General features: G+C 47.2%; 1 protein-coding gene across 1 annotated transcript in view; it reads right to left on the bottom strand.

The window, feature by feature from the left end:
- Positions 1-10,612, bottom strand: part of SLC9A1 (solute carrier family 9 member A1) — a 46,657-nt gene extending 36,045 nt beyond the window's left edge. The window contains exon 1 of the mRNA XM_053660555.1: positions 9,449-10,612. Coding sequence (XP_053516530.1) covers positions 9,449-9,800 — 352 coding nt within the window. The 5' untranslated portion in view covers positions 9,801-10,612. The remainder of the gene's footprint in view (positions 1-9,448) is intronic.
- Positions 10,613-23,809: the final 13,197 nt, after the last annotated feature.

The following is a 23,809-nucleotide window of genomic DNA, read 5'->3' as shown; positions in this document are numbered from 1 at the left end:
TACCCCCTGTCGTGGATGATCAAACTGATGACCAGAAGGAAGGGGAGTGACTTGCCCGAAGTCACGGTGCTGGAAGTGGTTAGGCTGAGATTGGGGCGAAGTCTGTTGGGCTGAGAAGCCTCTGCTCCTCTCCACCACGTTTCCCAGGGGAACTACTCACTCCTTTGCAACTCACAGGTCCTGCTCCAAGCAGAAGTTTCTGGTTGCGCCCAGTGAGACCTATTTCATTCAAGCACCTCATCTAAATCCCGGTTCACCAATCACCACCACAAAGCACCTACCCCCCAAGCAAGGTCTTTCTGCTTCCTCCAAACCCTCATGGAATTCCATCTGCACCTTGAATTCCAGCTGCTTCCTACCGCCTGGCTGCCCTGTGTCTATACTGCATTTCTCGAACCAGTCCCTGAGCTCCTGAGAGAGAGCAGTTCTCCTGCTGGTTCTACCAGCCAGACAGGCCTGGAAGGGTGCTTGCTCCCCTCCCCTACTGAGGTGTAACTTGAAGCTGAGGCTGTGCTTGGCTGGGTGAGCTAGCTCCCCCTGACTCTGGCATCCTGCCTACCTGCCTGCCTACCTGGTACAGCGTCCAGATTCCTGCAGGCCCTGACCCAGGACCCAGAAGAAGATCTCATTCCCTGGTTTGATGGCAAAAGACGCTATAAAAAGCAGAGTACCAGGCTCAACACCGTTTTGTGATGGAGTACAAAGGCCTGAGGAATTCAGTGGGTGAGGGGAGAAGCCCCTAGGCTGGCTCAAAGGTTGCCAGTCTTGCACTTGTTTCTCCTGCAAGGACTGGTGTCACCACGGCCAGATGGTTTCCCTGCCACTAACAATTCTCTGATAAGTACTCCAGCAGGAAGCTGCCCTTCCTTGGCCTTAAAGGGCCCACTAGAGACTAACCAATGCTCACATAATGCTCACAAACCAACACCCAGGCCAAAGACCACAGTCCCTCCTCTTGGTCCAGCTCTCACCACCTAGAGACCCCTGGGTTAGGTAACAGGACAGAGGAAGCCCTCCCTCTGCCACTGGGTCATGTGTGGCTCTGAGCACAACCTCTCCGGGCCTCAGCTGGAAACGACTTCTCCAAAAGTCGTTCCTTCTCCAAAACGACTGGACCAAAACTTCTCCACTTACCCTTTGGGCCCTGGGGCCATAGGCTGTGATAAGGTTCTTTCTATCTCTAATATTCTAGAGCTAGAATAATATTCTCTACTTCTACTTCCAAAATCAGGGTGAGAGCAGAGATGGAGGGCCCTTAGTCCAAGAAACAGCAGAGGCCAACTGAAGCTGTCTGACACAAAGTCCTCAAAGCCTGTCCCCTTCGGGGGCAATCTCCTGCTTCTGCGGCCTCAAAGGCAGCTGCTCCATGTAACAGAACCTCGGAGGTGTGTTTGGGCCCCAGCCACTATAGCACAAGAGCAGGGACCTGGTTAGCTTCTGGGCTCACCCAGAAACGCAGCAGACCCAGGGGGCAGAGGAACACAGTAGCTTCCCTGCTGCAGCTGCTTTGATCCCCAATCCAGAAAGGTGTTTCTGTACTTTCCTTAGAGTCCTGTTTTCCCCTCTCTCCCCCCAGGATACAGCCTACTTATTCTGATTTGGTTTGTTCCCCTCACCTAGGAGTTCTACAGAGGTACCTGCAGGTCCAGGCAAGCCCCACTCACCCCAGGGCTAGTACCACTTTCCCCAAGGAAAGTCCTTTATCCTTCTTCAAATTCATGGAGCACAAAGGGCCGAAGCTCTTAATTTTGGGGGGCTACAGATCCCGCTGAAAATCTGTGGCTATTATGGGCCCCCTCCCTCTGATGAAAGCACACATATACAAAAGTCTGCAGATCATTTTGGGGGTCCACACACCCCCTCAACTCCATCATGTACTCAGGAAGAATCTTAGAAAATCTATACCCTGGAAGAACAGCAGATCCCACCTAAGCCAGAATCCCTTCTAACAGCAACCCCCCTGAATGATGTTCTTTTCCACCTGGCCACCCACTACTCAAGATCACCTCCTTTGGGAAGCCTTCCCTTATCTCTCCTCCTCTCTGATCTCCTCAGCATCCCAGCCTGAGCCACACAATTTCCCACCTGTGCTTTCTCCTTGTGTGTTGTCTTACTTCCCCAGCAAGAGAGGAGGCTCTCTGAGTACCCATTTATTTAACCCCATAACCCTGAAGCTGGAGCTGGAAATGACCATGATCCTGTACTTGAGGAGTCTGTGCACTGAAGCCAGGGATCATGACAGCAGTGGCCCATCCCCTAAAAGATGGGGCTATGTAGATACCTCTCCAAGGGCTTCACAGTCTGCCCAGGCCTCACTAGAGCAGCCCCCCGCCCCTCTGGCTGCCTTTCCAGCTGGGGGGTCCCAGGGAGCCTTTCAACAGAGGAAACTGACAGTTAGGGGAAACTAAGGCCCAGGAAGGCAAAATGACTTACCACAGGTCGATATGCAAGAAAACAGCAGCGTGAAGACCCAGATTTCCAGTTCTCAGTCCAGAGCTCTTTCCCTTTACACAGTGGCTTGATGAATACTAAACTCTGCCCACGCACCCCCACACTCACACATGCACAGCGGAGTTCTGAAGAGACACCCAAGGAAGTCAGCACTGATGCCCTCTGGGGAGTGGGGGTGGGCAGAGAAGTGAGGAGGGGCACTTCCACTTCGCACCGCGATGCCCTGCTGTACTTTTGGGGTTTACTTTTATTTGTTTGGGGTTTTGTTGTTGTTGTTTTTACCATGAACATGTTTTATTTATTCATATTATAAAAATAAATCTGCCACAGACAGGAGATTCTGGCCCCAACCCACTCCCAACACACACATAAAAACAAAGAGAAGCCGTAAGTCAACCTATCCAGGTACAACTATAAATTAGCGAGACTGCCTTCTTGTGTGGTTTATGGCCACTGGTCTCATTAATTCACAGTCACCGAGTGGTTGATGGCTTGAGGAATCTTCCCGGGAAAAGCTTAATTCAATTAGGACTCTCAGCAGCTCCCTGAGGAAGCTCTGGTATTCTGCTTTTACTTACACAAATCAAGGGCAGACCAAACTAACCCAGACTTGCCCGGAGAGACCCCACCCAGCCCAGAGATGATGCCCTTGCAAGGCCCTCCATTGGAGCCAAGCTGAAGGAGGCTGGGAGAGAGGGAGGGAGGGAGGATGGGAGGAAGCAACAGCAACACACGGACGCGTAGAGCATCACTCTGTGCCACTCTCCAAGCGCAGCTACACGCCCTGGCCTGGCACTCAGTCTGGCGACTGGCTTCTCCAGCCCTTGCTCTCCCCCCTCAGAGCAGTCAAACTGCCTTCTGTGTGCCCAGGGGCTTCACGTGGACCCTATGTCTACCTGAAAGTCTGTCAAGCACTCATTCATTTCTCAAATATTTAGGAGCCCTTACTCTGTGCCAGGCACAGAAAGGCTCTGTCCTCAAGGGGCTTACATTCCTGTAGGCATCTGTACTAGCTCCCTGTGTCTTTGCCTGCTTATCTCATTCTTCTCTAGCCTTCAATACTGGCTCAAGTTCCACCTCCTCTGAGAAGCCTTCCGTATCCACCCCTGCCCTAGGGGACTGATTATTCCTTAGAACTTTACCTCTGCCAGGAATCCACCCTGCCTTCCACACAAATCAGCCACTTTCTCCTGAGCAGACTGGAAGGTCCTAATAATGAGCAGGGCCAGGGGTTCACACTTTTTGGTTCCCTGCTGGGCTAAAAGTTAAATGCCTGATGGGTAATTTCAGCTGACCTGCCTCCTCCACCCTAGCCTGCACAGAGGAATTAATTAGCTGCTCCTAGTCCTGGCTGGCCAGTGCAGACACAGCCTTTGTGAATTTTGCCTGGCACAAGGCAAGTACTATGTAAGTGTTAGCTATTTATTATTTTGGTGAGCTTGTGGGCTCTGCCTGACACACAGCTGTGCTGTCAGCCCTCCACCTGGTCTCAGATAGGCTGAGCACTGTGGAAGGGCCGGTCTGGGCTCAGGGGTATGTGTGCCCCAAAAGACCAAGAAGGGGGATGAGCCTCTCATCCCGAGGCTCGCTCAGTGCTGTTTAAGGATACATCTTTTCAGGAAACAGCTTGCTGGGGTAAATTAGGGAATTCCAGATTTTCAGCAAGTCAGTATCAGAACTCAGGGGTCAGGTCTGACCTAACAGAACCCCAAAACTGGCCCTGCATGTTGAGTGAGCTTCAGGGAAAAGAAAATGAAGTCAAATGACCCCAGGGAAGAGGAACAGTCCACTGATCCAGGCCCGATCCAAAACTTAGCTCAGTTAAAATTAGATTAGCCCATAAGATTAAAAATACCCACACGTAATCACGGGCTGCCTTTAAGTATCAGTTAACGTTCAACAGCATTTAAAGAGATGGTTTGGCCCAGTGTGGTGTGTGCAGACAACCTTGGGGAGACATGTCTGACTCAGACATTTGCAGGGGGAGCGCTTGCTGCAAAACTGGGCCCACACAGGCGATGGATGACTCAGGAATAACCCAGGTCCGGGACTTGCTGAGGGAGACTTCATCCCACCGGGGAAGGAAAGGGGGCAGGGCTGGGGTGGGAGTGGGAGTGGCCATGATGGGAAAAGGGAGGGAAGGAGGAAGGCCCGCTGGCCGTGCATAGCACAGCATTCCCAAAGGGAGCCTGGGGCCCCTCAGCTCCAGTTCCCAGCCCCTCCTGTGTTTCTCATGCCAGCCACCTCCAAGAAGGAATATTTGTTTCACAGTGGGACTTGGGGGGGGGGTCACAGTTTTCCCTCAAACCCAAGAAATGATCCATAGAGAGCATCCAAGACATCCCTGTTCAGAATAATTTGAAGAGGAGATGGAGGGGACTACCAGAGGACAAGGGACAGTGAGCTTCAGGTGCACCCATGTGGACTCACAGGGACAGAGAATGGGCTCAAAGCCAGCACAGAACCCTTAAGAGTTTTTTCAGGGCAGGGAGAGGGCTCCCACCATTGACATCTGCCCAGACTCCTGAGGGAGTCCTAAACTCCCCAGTGCAGGAGCAGTGAGCTGGGCACCTACTCAGTGCAGTACCGTGTGCATCTGCCAAGGGGAATGTGAGGGGCAGGAGATGTAGCTGCACCTCCGGGAGGCTATGAAAGAGTCAAACAGAAAATAAACGACAATTCAGCATCACAGCAGATGACCTCTTTGAGCTGTCTCCTCATCTGCCAAACAAAGATAGCCTTTATCTCATATGACTTTAGTAAGGATTAAATGAGATCACTTTTATAAAGTGCCTGACTCTACTCTGTAGATACTCAATAAATGGTAATTCTTACTAAAACACACACACACACACACCCAACAGAAGAGATGTCACAGGGCAGGCTAGGCCTGATGCCAAAGTAGTGGATAAACAGTAAGGGAGATGGGTTTACGAGGGGAAGTGAAAGCCACTGCTGGGGCTGGAAGGGCTGAAAAGACCACCCAACGGGGCCAGAGTCTGAACAGGTCCCAAAAGCTGCTCTAGCAAGCTGGGCACTCTGCTGGGTGTTCCCACATTCACCCTCTACACGGGTCCTAGAAAGTAGGGACAACATGTCACCTTCCCGATGAGGCAAATCAGGTTCAGAGGAACATGGTACCTGGCCCAGGCTTTCCAAGCATGTCTTTCCTTTCCTCCAGAGCTGGAGGGGCAAGGCAGGGCCAAGAGGAAAGGCATGCCTCATGGGTGCAGCTAAACTAAATGCAAGTAGGATGACCAGCCCAGGCCCTGTGAGTGCCCTGGGGCTTCTGAAAACACATGTCCTACCTGAGGGCTCCTCCTCGTCCTCAGCTGACTTCCCCTCCCACCGTCCTGCAGTCAGCTGTTTTTCCAAAGAGAAAAAGGTCACCTGTTTCTTTTTAGAAAGGTCCCATCTGGGCTTCTTGAGACAGTTTCAAGGTGACCTTTAAGTTGTTCCTCTCTCCTTTTGAGAAGTGGGAGGGAAGAATTCTAGTCTTATTTTTACAGGAAATCAGTGGCTGACTCTGATATCCTGGCCTGGGAAGTGGGCATAATAATCGCCATCCTCCCCAATCACAGACTTGCTCTAGGAGGAAATGTCAGGATACACCTTGCAAAAATCAAAACAAGCTGAAAGATGTTTGTTTGCCTCTGGTCAGGAGACAAGATGAATGCCTGCTTTATGGGCCCCCAGGCCTCTGCCAGGAGTTTCAGGGACATGGTCAAACAAACCCAGTGGGTGCCAGTGGTGAGCTGGGTTACAGCGAGGCTCTCCCTTGGAATAAGCACTGGACCGGGAGCCAGGTGAACTGAAGACAATGCAGAGTTCATGCAGGGTCCAAATCACGATGCGCGGTGGGGGTGGGGAATGGACTGAGCCTACAGCTTGGGGTCTCTCTCACAGTTCTCTAGTCTAAATGCCCTCAAGCCACCAGCCCCTCTACACCAAGGATAAGGCAAGAATGCCTGACTGTCAGAGAGAGACAAGAGGCCCAAAGAAGGGAATCAACTTGCCTACTCGCCCACTGAATCAGTTAGAGAAGCCAGCAGCATCTACTCTGAAACTTCAGCTCTAACCCCACCCTCCCACATGCATCTCTGATGGTGTCTACCTAAGGCTCTGGTTAGTGATTAGATGGGGATGAGAACTGCACACAGCTCTCTCTATTCTCAAAGGAGGGGTACCTTGCAAGGGAATCAGCTGCCACAGATGACAGAATAAGGGCTCCAACATAGCTCCTACCCACACTGGGGCAGAGGGGCAGAGGGAATAGGAAAGACCCCAAAATGAACTCCTAGGTTCTTGCGTATCTAACAGTGTGGAGGGAACGTGGCCTTAGCCCCCGACCCTATCTCCTAAGTCAGCTGATGCCATCTCCCCTCCACCTAGGACCAACTCTGGAGGCAGCTTAAGTGAAAGGAAAAATCAAGTCAGCAGGACACATTCCAAGCCCTGAAACCTTAAGGACAGACACCCTGTGGCAGCCTAGGGTTGAGGGACATGTAATCCTCCAGCCTCAGAGGAAGACTCTGGGAGGGTGAGGAAGTGGGATGCATTGCCTTCGGTGGTGAAAATGCCATCGGGGCAGCTGCCGCTCACTGAATGCTTCCTCTGGACACAAGGACCACTTTATGTGTGTTCATTTAGTCGGCGGCACATCAGCGGCACGATGGCTAGATATATGATTTCCCCATTTTATACATGACGAAACTGAGGTACAGGGTTAAAAAAAGAAGTGGAAAAGTGGGAACTCCCCAGACCCTTATCTAATGCTACACTGCAAAGGTGAAGAAACAAATGTGCTTTCACTTTTGCCACCTGAACAGGGACCCCTGAGGTCTTTCGGTCACCTTTCTCTCTATTTTCTTTCCCAGGATGGCCAGATGCTAGGACTCTTCTGTTTCAGGTGCAGAAAAACACCCTTCTAAGCCAGAAACACAGACTCTCAGAGCTGTGAAGGCCTTCAAGACCATATCTAACTTCCTCGCTTTACAATGGGAAAACTGAGGCCCCAAGGCTGAGTGACTTGCCTGGGTTGTCCAAGTCAGTGAAATGGCAGAAATAGCAAAACCAGAAAGGGACACAAAGATCAACTGATAGGTGGAGATGGGTGGGACCGGCCTGAGGTCGCAGAGAGAGGTGGGGTGAGATGCCAAGTCTTCTAACTTCTAAACTGGTGCCCTTGCCATGGTACCATCTCTGTTCTCCTGCTGCCCAGGGTCCCTGGCACAGGTTCTGGTGAGGACAAAGCAGGCCAAGCCTGACTCCATTAGAACCAGAGCTATCAGGCCTGTAGAGACAAACTCCTGCCTGCCCAGAGTAGGATTTCTGTGGTCATGCTGTCATCCCACCAGAAGTCACTGAGACCTACAACATGTGGGTCAGCCCCCAAGGCTCTAGCACAATGCCAGGTGTGGGGGCGGGGGCGGAAGAGTGTAGGGCAATGGATAGACGATGCTTGTCAGGTCTCTTCCTGGTCTCACACAGCAAATGACACATCATGGTTACTTCGGTTTCTTACAACAATTAAAATACAGGTTTTAAAACTCAAATGATAAGTTCAAATTTAGAATCTTACCAGTTTCACAGGTGGGCAAGACTTACACAAAAAGGACCCAGCTTGTTCAAGGTCATGTTATTGATCAGAATCAGTGCACATGGCTCCCCAGGCCCAGTCCTTGACTTTTTCCAGGAAACTGGCTGCCATTAGGGTATAGGTGCCAGTGGCCCAGGTCTATGTACAGGCCAGGCCCTGCTACCATCACAGCACCCAAGCCCTGCACCAGGATGCCAAGCTCCTTGATGTGTCCAGAGTGCCCTGCGGCAGCGCGTCCCACAGCCTGCCTCACACCAACCTGGCACTGCCACTCAGTGCCGGCACATCCTTGGGAAAGCTGCAAGGCTTCCTGCCAAGGGTCACGAACTCCCCAGACCCAAGCCATCAGAGTCCCCAGCCCCCATGCCTTCCACAGCTAGCTAGGGCTAAAAAAGCAAAGGCAACTTTTAAAGCCGCCACCCTCCTCCTTCCAGGGACTTCTGGGCTATGCAGGCTCCGGGGAGCTCCATCAATCACCTAGCAGAGCAGAGTGCTCAGGCCCAGCAGGGGGACCAACCCTCTGGAAGAGGACAACTTTCATGTTTCCTTCTCCCACAAAGAACATTTCAAAGTCTCTTCAGAACATCCCGAGCCCCTGTACCTGTCTCTCTCCTGCCTGGTTGGGTGGCAGACCACCAAGGACGGGTCAGCCCAGACACCACCTTGAGACACAGCCGGGTACCAACCTGGACGTGAGCTGGCGTCAGGCCAAGCTTCAACTGCCTCCATTCACCCTCCACCCCCAAAACAGACTGCAGAAATTCCACAACCTCCTGTCCCATAAACTGTTTAAAGAATGGCATTCCTGGGCCAGAAACTGACTCAGGGGCTCCTGACCTGCCTGGACAGGCAAAGCTAACAGACAATATTCCGGAGATAAAGGAGGGTGAAAATATCAGACCCCCTCACACTTCTAGGTGTCCAGGCACGGATCCCCGGCTATAATCAGACTCCTTTGACAGGCCAAGTGGAAATATACTCCACCCTGGAACACCTTCCCATGCAGTGTGTAATTGCGCTGGTTGCTCTTGACAGAGCAGACTGTGCCACTTGCTGGGAGACACTCCTTCCTGCCTTACACACAGCTGGATGCCTGGCTCCCCTCAGGGTCTGGCCCAGCCAGAGGAGACTTGCCAGGTCTGGTAGCCTTCCTGAAACTACCTAGTATCAGAAGTACCCCATGCTCTAATTCTGCTCTTTCCCGTGCACTATGTTGGCTCCAATCTTGGGACGCCACAGAGCTCAAGCTTGAGAAGAACCAAGATGGCAGGATGGAAGCTGCCTATGTTACAGGAGGAGTCCAGACCTTCATTCCTGCCTCAGGTGGTGAGGATAAGGATGGGGCAAGAAGCTCACCAGTCTGGTGGCAAAGAACGCATCAGAGTAAACTGGACTTACCTATCTTCATGAGGCAGGCCAGCAGGATCCAGAGGGAGATCTCGAAGGGTGTGCGCACGTGTGTGTAGTCAATGCCCAGGACTGGAAAGGGCTTTCGGGCCTTCCTGCCCTCTGCATTGTTGGAATGGTTAACAGGGTGGCTCTCAGGGGTGAGCTCTGGCGGGGCAGTAGTAACATCCCCAAGTGAGCGTTCCCGGGGCGACTCTGAGCCTCGGATGGTGCTGGCAGTAGGGCTGGGCTGGAGGCCGTGGCTCCTGAGAACAGGTAGTAGCCCCACCAATGCTACTACCACAAGCAACGAAGGGAAGATTCGAGGTGGAGACAAGCCACAGATGCCAGACCACAGAAGCATCCTGCCCCTCCCTCAGCCCGTAGGCCTCGACCCTTAGCAAAGTGAGAGTCAGACCTGGGACATAAGTAGCAAGGGGTCAGCAGGTGGGAAGAAGGACTGGGGTATCTCAGGAAAAGTTCATGTTTTAGAGGTCTTTTTGTAGAAGCAGTCCTCTGCGGGTGGAGGGAGGCTGGGTTCTCGGTCTAGCACTCCAAACTGGGGAAGAGGGACAAGGACCCAGGACGGGCCACAGGAAGAGACCACAGGTCTGGAACTCCAGGCCAGAGAAAAGGAGTAGGGAATCCACTGCACCCTAGGACAGAGAAAGGGACAGGACAGGTTGCACCCCAGGGAAAAAAAAAGGAAGAGGGAAGGCTGGGACTCTTGGCTGAGGAAAGTGACTGAGGAGCGGGCACTCGAAGAAGGGAAGCAGGGAGCCTGCAATTAAGGAAGGGATCAGAAGGGGACCAGTCCAGGAAAATAAAAGAGGGGGCTGGGAGACTAGGTTGCGAGGAAGAAATGAAGCCAGAAAGCAGCCGGGAGCTTCCCCACCCAGAGAAGCGTCTCGGTGCAGGCGCGCCGCGGGGAGATTCCGGGGAAAGGGAGGGGAGAGGAAGGCGGAGGCAGGCGGCCTGGCAGGAGCGCGCCGCCGCGCGGGCAGGGGGCGGCTCGCGGTGGGACAGCAGCAACACGCCCCTCCTGGCGGCCCCGGCGCAGCTCTGCGCTCCGCCCCGGCCCAGCTTCAGCTTCCCCAGGTCCAGCTCCACTTCTAGCTCCTACGCGGGGTCCAGCCCCAGCGGCCGTGAACTGATACCTAGCTGAGCCGGTCACTGCCATTTATAGGCACCAACGAGCATCCAGCGTAAGCAGGCTAGAGGGACCTGTCAGCACCCTCTTGGCGCAGCGACCCCTTGGCGCCGACGGAAGGAAGTATTCCGTAAGAAGAGAGGAGAGCCAGAGATGATGGCACAAAAAAAGTCCTGAATCTGCAGAGATTCTATCAAACAGGGGTAAAATGCTTTACTAATTACAAAGCACTTGAACGTCCACACCGTAGTCTCACAAGGCTTCCCGATAGTCTTGTGAAGGATTTATTATCTTATGAATTTAGTTACCATGTGACCTTGAGCAAGTTACTTAACTTCCCTGTTCCTCACTTTTTCATCGGTGAAATGAAAATGGTAGTGGTGCCTATCGGAGGGATACTGGGATGACTGAATGTGGTCATTTGTGTAAAGTGTTTAAAATGAAGCTCGGCACATAAACCTACTATCAGTTTCAGTTTTTCAAATGAGAAAATGGGTGAAGAGAGTTCCTTAGCTAGTATGTAAATAGCTATATTAATTTGCCAAGGTTGCTTTAACCAAACACCACAAACTTGGTGTTTAAAAAAAAAAAATTGTCTCATATCCTGGAGGCTGGAGGTCTGAAATCAAGGTGTTGGCAGAGTTGGTGTTTTTTTATTTTGGGTTTTGTTTGTTGTTGTTTGTTTTCGGCTAAGAAGAGATGATTTCTTGTACACATTCAGCCACAAATGATAACAGAACCAGTCCAGAATGTCACAGGTCCAGGGCAAAGAGCCAAAAGGAACTGTTGTAGTAAGAGCAGTGTGGGTCTCTCAAGAGGTGGTCGTGGTGATGAGATGGCAATGTAGGTTCTACATCCGTTGACAAGTTCTTGATAGCAGGCATGCAGTTGAACAATTTGTACCAGTGTCCCTGTCCTCTGGCTTCCCTTATTTCCGCTCCTGTGGCTTCCATGGGTACACAAGTTAGCAGTTTACTTGGACCTCTGCCTCATCTTTCTTCTTTTGCACTTCAGCCTGTGCATTTGCTTCTTCCTCCACTTAGCTTTCGTGGCACGGAGGTTTCTGAGAAGATGGCGCTGAGGCCCAGAGCCAGAGTTGGTGGTTTGCTGACAATCTTTTGTGCCCTTTGACTGTGGCAGCATAACCCCTTTCTTCACACGGCGATCTCCCTGTGTCTCTGCCTTTGGGTCCAAATTCCCCTTTTTACAAGGTCACCAGTCAGACTGGATTAGGGGCCCTTCCCAATGAACTCATCTTGACTTGATCATCTTCAATAACACTACCAAATAAGATCACCTTCCCAGTTACTAAGGGTTTGGACTTCAGCATCTTTTAGAAGACACGATTCAACCCACAGTAGTAGTAGAACTGATATTTGAATGTACAGTGGTGGTTAGCATTGGTGGGATTCAAAAGGCCATGGCTGTACCCTGGAATCACTGGAAAGTTTTTAAGCACCACCATTGCCTGGGACCCACCTTCAAAGGCTTGGACTCAGCTGCTCCTGGGAAGCGCCCAAACATGATGGGTATTTTTTCAAAAGCTCCCTCAGACGATTCCAATGCACAGTTAGGATTGAGAACTATTGAAATTACTAAAATGCCATCCCTACTTTGCAGAAGATTAAATCAAGGCCAAGAAGGTCAGGGTGACTAGCAAAATTATTTCAAAGGGTTTCAGTTCAGTTTAGCCAATGTTTACTGTGCCTCTTGAGAAGGCTTTGTGCTGTGCTCTGGCAATACTGATACAAGACATGGGGAGGAGGGAAGTGGCAGTGAGGGGGAAGGGGCTCAAAATAGGAACAACGAGGGCTTCTAGGGGGCTGATAATGTTCTATTTCTTTACTGGGTGATGGTAACAAAGGTTACACAGATGTAGGTTTGTTACTCATCAAACACTTATGGTTTGTATACTTTTTAGAAGATATGCTATCCTTTCACTAAAAGGTATATTAAAATACTGGAGCGATTGATAGTGACGGAAGGTGCCAGCATTAAACTGAATTCTCTCTGCCTCACATTCTCCTGGCACAGGTCCAGTCACTTGAGAGATGACAAAAGAGCCTAAAGGAGCCTGCAGAGAAGGCCAAGGGGTTTGCATCACCTGGGAGCAGCTGAAAGGAGGACATCAGTTACACTGGAAATAACCAAAGAGAGGAACAGCATGTAGGACAAGGATCAGAATAATGACAATGATGCCTCACAATGGTTCAGTCTGTTACGGTTCACACCCAAGTGGCCCAGGTTTATCAGTGACCCAAGTCCTGGTGCATAGTAAGGGCTCATTTTCATTTTATAGATGAAAAACAGGGACTCAGAAATGAAGCCATTTGGCCAAAGCCACACAGCTATTAGGTAGCAGATCCAGAACTTAAGTCAGCTTTCTAATAAGTGAATCAGAACTCTTTCAAAACACCACAGGTTCAGTGTTGAAAAAAAGAGAGAGGGAAGAGGTGGGGCTAGTAGAGGGACTTCCCCCAGATAACATGGGGCCAGAAGCCGGAGACTTCTAGTCCTTTCCATTCTTGGGGACGTTCATTATTGTGCTCCCATCCTCCCCACTTACCCACTCTCCCTCGTTTCATCCTCAGTGACTCCTTGGCAGGTAGCAGATCCCACAAGGGCCAGCCCTGAGATCCTCCACAGCCTGGTGAACATTATAACATGACGGAAGCAGGAAAGAGCTCTTGGGAGAAACCGTCTGGGATGGCCCATGGCCAAGGCTCAACCCAGACCAGGGAGTAAAGCATAAAAGTTAAGTATGGGTGCTGCCCAACATGGATAGCCATTTTATCTAGGTTAATGCCTTGGCTGGTGTGGTTCAGTGGATTGAGTGTTGGCTTGCAAATGGAAAGGTCACTGGTTCAATTCCTAGTCAGGGCACGTGCCTGGGTTATGGGCCAGGTTCCCAGTTGGAGGCGTGCAAGAGGCAACCAATTGATGTATCTCTTGTACATCGATATTTCTCTCCCTCTTTTTCTCCCTCCCTTTCCCTCTCTGTAAAAATAAATAAATAAAATATTTTTTTAAAATCCCAGCACCTCCACTCACTAGTTGTAAGGCCTTAGATAAGTCAGTCAAACCCCCTGTTCCACAGTCTCCCTCCATAATGTGAGGAGCATGCCAGTCTTACAGGACTATCATGAGGGTGTTAGCCAATGCCCTTAGAGGAGCGCCCCAGCCTGTACTGCATACATTTACCTGATTAACTACCATGAATGGACTGTATGTCAACCTCTGTCGGTGACAGGGAGCCTCTATCATGAGTGTAATGTGTTATTTTAGAAACTTTAACACCAAGGTCTTCACCTCACACTCCCTTCCAGTTACGGCCAAACTTGAGAGAATTGTCTATAACATATGCGTCATTTCTCTCCTCCCAGTCTCTCTAATCCGGTTAGGTTTTCACCCCCATGTACTGTACCCGATTTACTCTCGTCAGTGTCACTGGTGATCTTCGTAACAGAGGAAAAGTCTCTTCCTCCACTCATTTTAGATTCTCCATCTGAGGCCCTATAAATTAGACTGGTCAAAGACAGGTCAACAAGAGAAAAACAGGCTCTGGCTGGTGTGGCTCAGTGGACTGAGTTTCAGCCTGCAAACCAAAGGGTTGCTAGTTCAATTCCCAGTCAAGGCATATGTCTGGGTGATGGACCAGGTGCCTAGTTAGGGGTGTGCGAGAGACAACTTATTGATGCAGCTCCCACCCATTGATGTTTCTCTCCCTCTCTTTCTCTCTCCCTTCCTCTTCTCTAAAAATAAATAATTTATTTTAAAACCTAAAAAAATAGAAGTTCATAAACACACATTGCAAACCCAGAGGTGAGTGACTCAAAAGTTTAATTAGAACTTGGGCTTATATAGCATCTTAGCAAAGGAACAATAAGTTTTTAGAAAAGTGACGAGACAAAGGAAAAGGACCTCTATCTAGGGGTGGCAAACTGTGGGAAGGTAAATATATGGGAAACTCGGTAGATAAAGGCTAGTTAGTAAAGTTTATTCTATAGATCCCTCTGGTCCTGTCTCCAGGTTAATAAGGATCTAAATTTGTCTTTTGTGATTACTTGTTTTTCCTGGTAGAAAGGAGGGACACCCTTAAATTTGTGTCCTGCTTTTATGCAAATAGGGGGAGGACAGAGAGTGTTCTCATCTGCTTCTTTTCAACTGCCTTCACCTCCAAATAATCCTTATGCTGAAGTGGCATGTTTTGGGGTGGCATATTCTGCCACCCCACACCTTTATGTTGCTCAGTGAAATGGCCATACCTCAGTCCTCATCTTTCTTTACCTATCAGCAGCCTCAACACATTTGATCACTTTCTCCTTGAAACACCTTCCTCAGCTGATCAGACCCCACTCTCTCCTGTTTTCCCCACTCCCACTTTCCTGACTGATCCAGCTCAGTCCCTGTTGCTGAGTCCTCCCCCTTCTCCTTTCTGTTCCTCAGTGACAACCTCCCAATGTTAGGGCCCCAGGGCTGAGTTCTCACCTTTTCATGTTCTATATCTACAATCATTTCTCTAGTGATCTCATCCTTTCTTGTGGTTTCAAGTAGCATCTATAGGCAGACAACGCATAGATTTTTCTTTTCTGCTCTAAACTTCAGACTACCAACCGCATCTGGCTGATGACTCAACACGTCCACCTTGTTGTCCAAGAGAAATCTCAGACTCAGCATGTCCGAAGCAAAACTCCAGGCCTTCCCACTCCCTCCTGAAGCTGATTCTCCCACTCTCTTCCCGGTGGTTGTCACTTCATCTCCCACTTACTAAGATAAAAAATCTTGAGTTATCTTGGACCTTCTTCCTCCCTTCCACCCTTCCTTCATTTTTTCATATGTTCCAGCAGCCTCAACACATTTGATCACGTTCTCCTTGAAACACCCTCCTCAGCTGATCAGACCCCACGCTCTCCTGTTTTCCCCCTCCCCAAAAGCCTAGCTATCATCCATCACCATACGGTGACCCTCTTTACCCCTTTCAGTCATCCCCAGCCCCCTTCTCCTCTGGTAACCCCCATCTGTTCCCTCTATGCATTGGTTTGTGTTTTATTTTGCTTATTTGCTTATTGTTTGTTTTAGATTCCACATATGAGTGAAATTGTATGATATTTGTCTTTCTCCTTCTGACTTATTTCGTTTAGCATGATACCCTGAAGTTACATCCATGTTGTCACAAATGGCAAGATTTCATTCTTTTCATGGCTGAGTAGTAGTTCATCGCACATACGTACCACCTCTTCTTTATCTACTTATTGATGGGCACTTAGATTGCTTGCATATCTTAACCATTGTATATAATGCTGCTGTGGACATAGAGGTACATATATTTTAGAATTAGAGTTTTCGTATTCTTTGGATTACAAAGAATCCAAAGTGGATTGTATGGTAGTTTTATTCTTAATTTGTTGAGGAATTTTCATACTGTTTTCCATAGCTGCACTAATTTCCAATCCTACCAACAGTGTACAAGGGTTCCATTTCCTCCACATTCTCTCCAACACTTGTTGCATTTTCCTAGTAATTGGTGATGTTGAGCATCTTTTCATATACCTGTTGGCCATCTGTATATCCAACATTTCTTCTTTGGAAAAATGTCTCTTCAGATTCTCTGCCCACTTTAAAATCAGGTGGCATTTTTTATTATTGAGTTGTGTGAATTCTTTATATATTTTATATATTAACCCCTTATCAGATGTATTATTGGCAAATATCTTCTCCCATTCAGTCAGTTCCCTTTTCATTTTGATGATGGTTTCGTTTATTGTGCAGAAGCTTTTTAGTTTGATCTAGCCCCACTTGTTCCTCTTGCCTCTGGATGACTTCTTTCTTGTTTTCATGTCAGTCCTCAGCAAATACTATCGGTTCAATCTTTGAAATATATCCGGAATCCAACCACTGCTTACCACCCCCACTGCTACCACTCTGGTCTGAGCCACCTCTCTTTCTTGCCCAGATTATTACAATATCCTCTGAGCAGTATCCTCTCAACAAAGCAGCCAGAGGCATCTCTCTAAAGCTAAGTCAAAAGCTGTCACCCCCCAGCTCACATCCCTCCAAGGTCCTTATTATGACTCATGAAGCCCCACCCAATCTGGCCCCCCCATTGCTCTGGCCTCATCTCTGACTCTTCTCCATTATTCCCTCTGCTTTACCCACCCTGGCTTCCTGTTATTTATTTTTCAGACACTCAGGGTTTACTGCTTCCTCAGAAGAACAACACCTTGCTGTTCCCTCTGCCTGGAATGCAGTTACCCCTAAGATAGCTGTGTAGTTCCCTCCTTCACTGCCTTAGGGTCTTTGCTCAGAAGTTACCTCTCAGTGAGGGCTTCCCTGACCCCCAAGCCCTTTCATCAAAGGGAATAACCCTACTCTACATTTCCTTTTTCTTTTCCTTCTTTATTTTTCTCCATAGCCCTTTCACTGCCTGAAGTACTACATATTTTTATGGACTGTGTTGCTCTCACTAGAATGTAAGCTCCACAGTCACAGGTATTCAAGGCAGAGAGCACAATGATTGGTAGTACAGACTTGGAGCCAGGCTGCCTGGATTTGAATGCTATCTCTACCACTGCCTAGGCATGTGACCTTGGCAAGGTACTTAGTTTCTCTGGACCTTAATGTCTTCATCTACAAGATGGGGGGTAATAGTAGAACCTATATCATAAGGTTACTATGAGGATTAAATAAATTAATGCATATAAAGAGCTTAAAATTACACCTGCTATTGACTAAATGCTTCATGTGCTGGCTGTTATTATTATGACAGAATGCTTGGCGCATAGGAAGTCCTATACGATGGTTAGCTTTCATTGTTCTGCATCCTGAACATATATCTGCTGTATCCTCCGAACCAAGAATAGCGCTTGGCACATAAGTCATTCAAGAAGGATCCGTTAGACGAATGAACTAGGATATAGATATAGATATAGCGTGTATATATATGGGTTTTTTTAGTGTCTTTTAAATCTATATCAATGCCATCATATCATAGATATACTTCTTCATCTTTACCTTTTCACCCAGCATTATATTTTTACATCTATTCATGTTGGTATATACAGATCTCATTTTTTCCTCTTAACTAACTTCTCTGTAGTAAATATTCCATCATATTAATATGTTTCAATTTTAAAATCTCTTTCCCTCCCTGGCTGTTGTGGCTCAGTGGATTGAGCGCCAACCTGAAAACCAAAAGGTCACCAGTTCGATTCCCAGTCAGGGCATGCACCTGGGTTGCAGGCCAGGTAGGTCCCCAGTTAGGAGCGTGGGAGAGGCAGCCTACTGATGTCTCCCTCAGGCATCGTTGCTTGTTTCTCTACCTCTATTTCTCCCTGCTCCTCTCTCTGAAAATAAGTAAATAAATCTTTTTTAAAAAGATGACTTATTTTCAGAGAGAGGGAAAGCAGAGAGAGAAACCAGTGTGTGGTTTCCTCTCAAGGGCCCCCCACTGGGGACCTGGCCAGCAACACAGGCAGGCGCCCTAGACTGGAAACCGAACCTGCCACCCTTTGAATCACAGGCCAGCACTCAATCCACTGAGCCACACCAGCTGGGGCAAATCTTTTTAGAAATGAATAAAATATCTTTCCCTATTGATAGACATTGGAATTGTTTCAATTTTATGCCATTTTAAACAATGCTGTGTCAAATGCCCTTATAATACCCCTGGTGCATGTGTGCAAGAATTTCTTCCTCTCTATGCTTGAAAATAGAATTCCTGGATTGCAGAGTTTGTTCAGTCTCTGCTTCCCTAGACTAAATTGTTTTCCTAAAGTGCCTTTGCTCTTCCACCTGCAAGTATGAGGGAACCATTTTTCCCACATCCCCCTTAATACTCATTTGAGTCAGAGTTTTTATTCTTTGTTAATTTAATGAATAGAAAATAGTATCTCATCATTTTTTTAAATAAACTTTTTACTTTGGAATCTCTTTAGATCTACAGAAAAGTTACAGTAGTCAAGAGAGTTCCCATATACCCCTCACTCAATTTCTCCTAATGTTAACAGTTTATGTTAGCATGGTAGATTTGTCAAAACTAAGAAGCCAATATTGGCTTATTACTATTAATTAAACTCCAGACATTATTCAGATTTCACTAGCTTCATTTTTCTAGGGTACTACGTTACCCTTAGTCCTCATGTCTCCTTAGTCACCTCTGGTCTGGGGCAGCTTCCCCACCTGTCCTGGTTCCTAGGCCCTTGGTAATCTTGAGGACAGCATTAGTCAGGTACTTTGCAAACCGTCGCTCATTTTGAACTTATTTGACGTTTTCCTCGAGACTAGACTGGAGTTTCGGGTTTGGGGAAAGAATAGCACAGAGGTGAAGTGCCCTTCTCAGCAGGTCCTATCAGGGGGCACAGGCTACCCACGTGACTTGTCACCGGTGATGGTATTACCCCCTACCACGTGGTTCACGTGGTGTTTCCAGGTTTCCCCACTGTAAAGTTAGTGTTTTTCCTTTTTCCCTAGTTCATTCTTTGGAAGTGGCATCCAATCATTTTAATTTACATTTCCCTAGTGTTAACAGTTCCTCTTAGGAGAATTGACTGTTTGGGTCTTTTGCTTAAGTTTCAGCTTGTTTGCTTGTCTTTAGTTCTCACCGATTTCTAGGTGTTATTTATATAGAAATTACAATTGTCTTCTCCCAGGGAATCATTTCGTATTTTAATTTTGTTTATAATGACTTTTGCTATATACAAGTTTCTCTTTTAATTCAATCATATTTAAACATTATTCTCTTTACTCTTGGTGCTTTCTGAAGCACCGTTAAGTGCCCAGCATGACTCAGCAATCCCCTGCCAACCATCAGTTCTAGTGACTATGCACGTTACCCCTTCACCTGCACACCTTTCCTACCTTTCCTTCCAAGCAAGCGTCTACTTATATGTAATGCTATAAATGAAAGGTCTCTGCAAAGTCTCCTCTAATTCCCCAGGTAGAATTAGGTGGTTGCTCTCTCCATAGTGCTCCCACGTGTATTGACCCTGTCTTTATTACAGTACATATTACATGCTGTTATTTCACTCTTTGCTTAACTATGTGTGTGCTTCTGTCTCACTCAATTGTTATTACTTGAGGAGAGGTACACCACATAATTCATCTCTGTAACCAAGTACTGGGCATGATGCTCTTACAGAACAGACCCAGGGGTGGTGGTGAATGATACAAAGGATCCCCCTTTTTCACTGGGGGTTTCTACCCGCCCATCCCCCGTGCTAGGTTTGATTTGCCCGTCACCAGAGGAAAGACATCTTTCAATGCCAGGGATTGGTGAAAAGGAAAGGAATGATTATTTATTTGAAAAAATACTAAAGTTCTCTAGAATACCCACAAATGCACACAGTCCTTCCTTCACCCCTTTGCCCCGTCTGGGGTACCGTATCTCAGGAAAGAAGTAGAAATCCATGGTTCAGGCTCCCGTCACCATCAGCTGTGTCTACGCCATGATGTCCAGTTAATCCAAAACCATGTGGCACCTTCTCATTACCCACCAGCAAGAGTCCTTTCACCCCTTTTCTTCCAGGCACAGTCTCTCCTGCTTCCTAAGCCATGTGGCAAAAGGGAATACCCCAAAGCCAAGTGGTCCTAACAAGACACCAAAGCCAAGTAGCTGCCAAGCCTGGGTTTGGTTTTGTTTTTTCATTTCTCCACTTTATTATTTTTTTATACTTTTAAAAAATATTTTATTGATTATGCTATTACAGTTGTCCCATTTTCCCCTCTCCACTCCTCTCCACCCTGCACACCCCCTCCTACCCACATTCTCCCTCTTAATTTTTTAAATATATTTTATTAATTATTCCATTATGGTTGTTCTATTCCCCCCTTCATTCCCCTCCACCCTGCATACCCCTCCCCCACCATTCCCCCCTTTAGTTTATGACCACATGTCTCAAGTTCTTTATATTCTATATTTCCCATACTATTCTTGCCCTTCCCCCTATCTATTTTCTACCTACCATCTATGCTACTTATTTTCTGTACCTTCTCCTCCCTTCTCCTTCTCCCACTCCCCTGTTGCTAACCCTCCATGTGATCTTCATTTCTATGGTTCTCTGAGCCTGGGTTTAAATCCCAGTGCCAATCTTCCTCTGCAGCCTCATTTCTGGCTCCTTCCACAATTGGCCACAGCTGCCAGCATTCTGGGCCGGTGTGGTCCTATGGTGTGGAGCCAAACATCTCCAAGCTCTTCTGACCCCGTTCTAAATCCCTGTTTGGGGCCCCCCTCTTGGCTGCACCCTGTTACAATGCTGTCAATGTTTATTGGATAAATGGATGAGGCTGTAGTCTGAACAGCAGTCTTCAGACTTTTTGCTCTTGTGCTCCTTTAAGATTTTTCTTTAAACTCTAACCCCCCTCTATATTTGTGAAGATTTCAGCAGGAAACAAATGGCACACTCGAGATAATTCAGGAAGGTTCTATACACAAAGGGACTAACTTAGAAGTTGTGGTCAGGTGTAGAAAAATTACAAGAGACCACGCAGAAAGCAGGGATGGACGCCAGTCAGGCTGTTCCCACACAACTCCTCTGCTATAAGAGGAGCACTAACTCTCTGTCCACAGCCAGAGCCAGACTGACTAGAGTTGGGAATCAGGGGAATAGAGATGCTGACCTCACTTTCTTCCCTCCCTCTGGTTTCGCCAAGATTCCCCCCATTGGCCAAACCCAAGCCAAGGCCAGAAGACACCTTCAAGTCAGCCAATCAGGGGAGAGTCAGGAAGATGGAAGGTGGAGACTGGACCTGCAAATCCACATGCAGGATAGCTGGAATATTTTTATTTAATTTTAATTTTTTTTTAATTTAAAAGTATTTATTTTAGCGTGGGCCTGGGAACCAAACAACCACGGTTCGAATCCCAGTCAGGACACATGCCTGGGTTGCAGGCCAGTTCCCAGCAGGGGACACACAAGAGGCAACCATACATTGATATTTCTCTCCCTCTCTCCTTCCCTTCCCCTCTAAAGATAAATTAATAAAATCTTAAAAAAAATAAATGAAATAAAAGTATTCATTTAAAAAAATGGTGGTAAAATACATAAAATATAAAACTCACCATTTTAACCATTTAAATGTATACTCTAGCGACATTAAGTATGTTCACACTGTGTGGCCTATGCATATTTGTTTTGTTTTTAAAGACTTTATTAATTTATTTTTAGAGAGAGGGGAAGAGAGGGAGAAAGAAAGGGAGAGAAACATTGAGGGAATGTTTCTCTCAATGTGTGAGGGAAACAGCCATCAGTTGCCTCTTGCACGCTGGGATCTGGTCCCCAACCCGGGAACGTGCCCTGACTGGGAATCTACCAGGACCTTTTGGTTCAAAGGTGGGCACCTAGTCCACTGAGGCACACCAGCCAGGGCTCTATGTCGCATATTTTAAAATTGACAAATAAAATGTATATTGTTACAAAGGATATACTTCCTAGAATATTATAAGTACTAATATTTTAAATAAAGCTGTTCCATCATCAACCGAATGAAAGTATCATTGTGATTTGATACTGTCATTCATTTCAAGAATATACTGGAACAAGTTCTACTTTAACTTGAAGGTATAGTTACATTTTGCTTTCTCTCATGGAATGTTACCCTGGGATATTATATTTTATTCTTGAAAGTCTGTTATTGATTACCTAATTCATATTTTCAACAGAAATGTATATATATGCATGTAATTGAAATTCAAAATTTTTTTAATTTAAAAACTTTTACATTTCAATTGACTCTAAAACACTATGTCTTTAAAATTTCTACTGGATTGAACTATCACCAGTATTATTATTACATTACTATACAATTGATCGAAGCCACATAATATATATCTTCTGATAAATAATTATTAAACAAACAGTAAAATGATGGAAATGCATCTCTTGCTGAAAATAGATACTTTGCAATTAGTTTATATATTTATAGATAAATATTACTGCTGAAATTAGGCTGGATTCAACATCAATTTAATATCTATTTTTTATTTTTATAAATAGAATCACTGAGAAACCATGTTCACATAAATAAGATGAGAATGGAGGAAGTTTTGTTACAATAAATAATGTCTCAATTATTTCAATTCTTTCTGAGTTACAAGCCATAAAGTCACAAAGTGACCTATCATTAAGTTATTTTTAATGACAAAAAATTAGAACCTTCTTCAACTTTATCAAAAGCAAAGAACTAGCAACTGCCAACTTGAAAAATGCTTTATGGTTCAGTTATGAGGGTCCTTCACCTTTGGTTGGTGACCTGGAGGTTTTTATTGCTGGAGTAATGTTGTGAGTAAAAGCCTGAGTTGGAGAAGGTTGTATAAAGTGTGAGCAGGGGAGGTGGAAAAGGAGAAGTTGGACCTGGACTCCAGCATGTGTTCTCCAGAAGCTGGGTCTCAGGAAAGAGCACATGTAAAGTTTGAATATCTGGATATCAGTTAAAGAAGTTAGCAAATGGCCAAACTACAGAATGTACTGAGGGGTTGGTAGGTGAGTAGTGTCGGGGGCTCCCCCACAGGGCCCCTCAGCCACCATGGATGAGAATAAATCTACCAAGACATGATCTACTTGGGGAAGAAAGGTGGACAATCTCTCAAAGAAGAAGAACCCAGAACCTGTTCCTCAATGGGCTTTTATTGGGTTCAGTTTGCACAGGAATACAGGTAACACTCATCAATTTTTGTCAGGCAGGTCTTCCAGCCAAGATGGAGGCATAGGTGGAAACATTGTGCCTCTGTGCACAACCAAGTTTAAAGACAACAAAGTTTTAGTAACAAAAATGCAACTAAAACACAGAAAATTGAACTGTACGGAAGTCCGACAACCACAAACCATTCAGCCAGACTGGTAAGAGGGGTGGGGTCAGCGACTGCTGAAGTGGGTTGTACAGGAAAAGGTGGCTGGTGGACCCAGGTGCACAGGCGGCAGTTGGTGGATCCCAGGCATGGGGTGGCAATGGGCTGACCCAGTCGGGGCGCAAGGCGGCTAGCTGACCACATTCACACTCAGATAAACCAGGCGAAGGAGTGAGCCATGAGACAGACCGCACAGGCTAGGGCCCCAGTGACGGGAATTGGGGCCTAGAAGCACCAATTGGAAAAACTTTCGAAGTTGAGGTGCTGGGAGAGGCTCCCAGGCTCATGGAGAGTTTGTTGGAGAGACCCACAGGGTCCTGGAAGGTGCACAGGTCCACACACCTGGAAGCCAGCACCATGGGGGCCTGGTTTGCTTGCAGGA

Source organism: Artibeus jamaicensis, unplaced genomic scaffold, assembly GCF_021234435.1.
Source record: "Artibeus jamaicensis isolate MK-2021 breed Jamaican fruit bat unplaced genomic scaffold, CSHL_Jam_final scaffold_847, whole genome shotgun sequence".
Taxonomy (NCBI): Eukaryota; Metazoa; Chordata; class Mammalia; order Chiroptera; family Phyllostomidae; genus Artibeus; species Artibeus jamaicensis.
The sequence above is the reverse complement of the archived record's forward strand: the minus strand, read 5'-3'. Positions and strand labels throughout refer to the sequence as shown.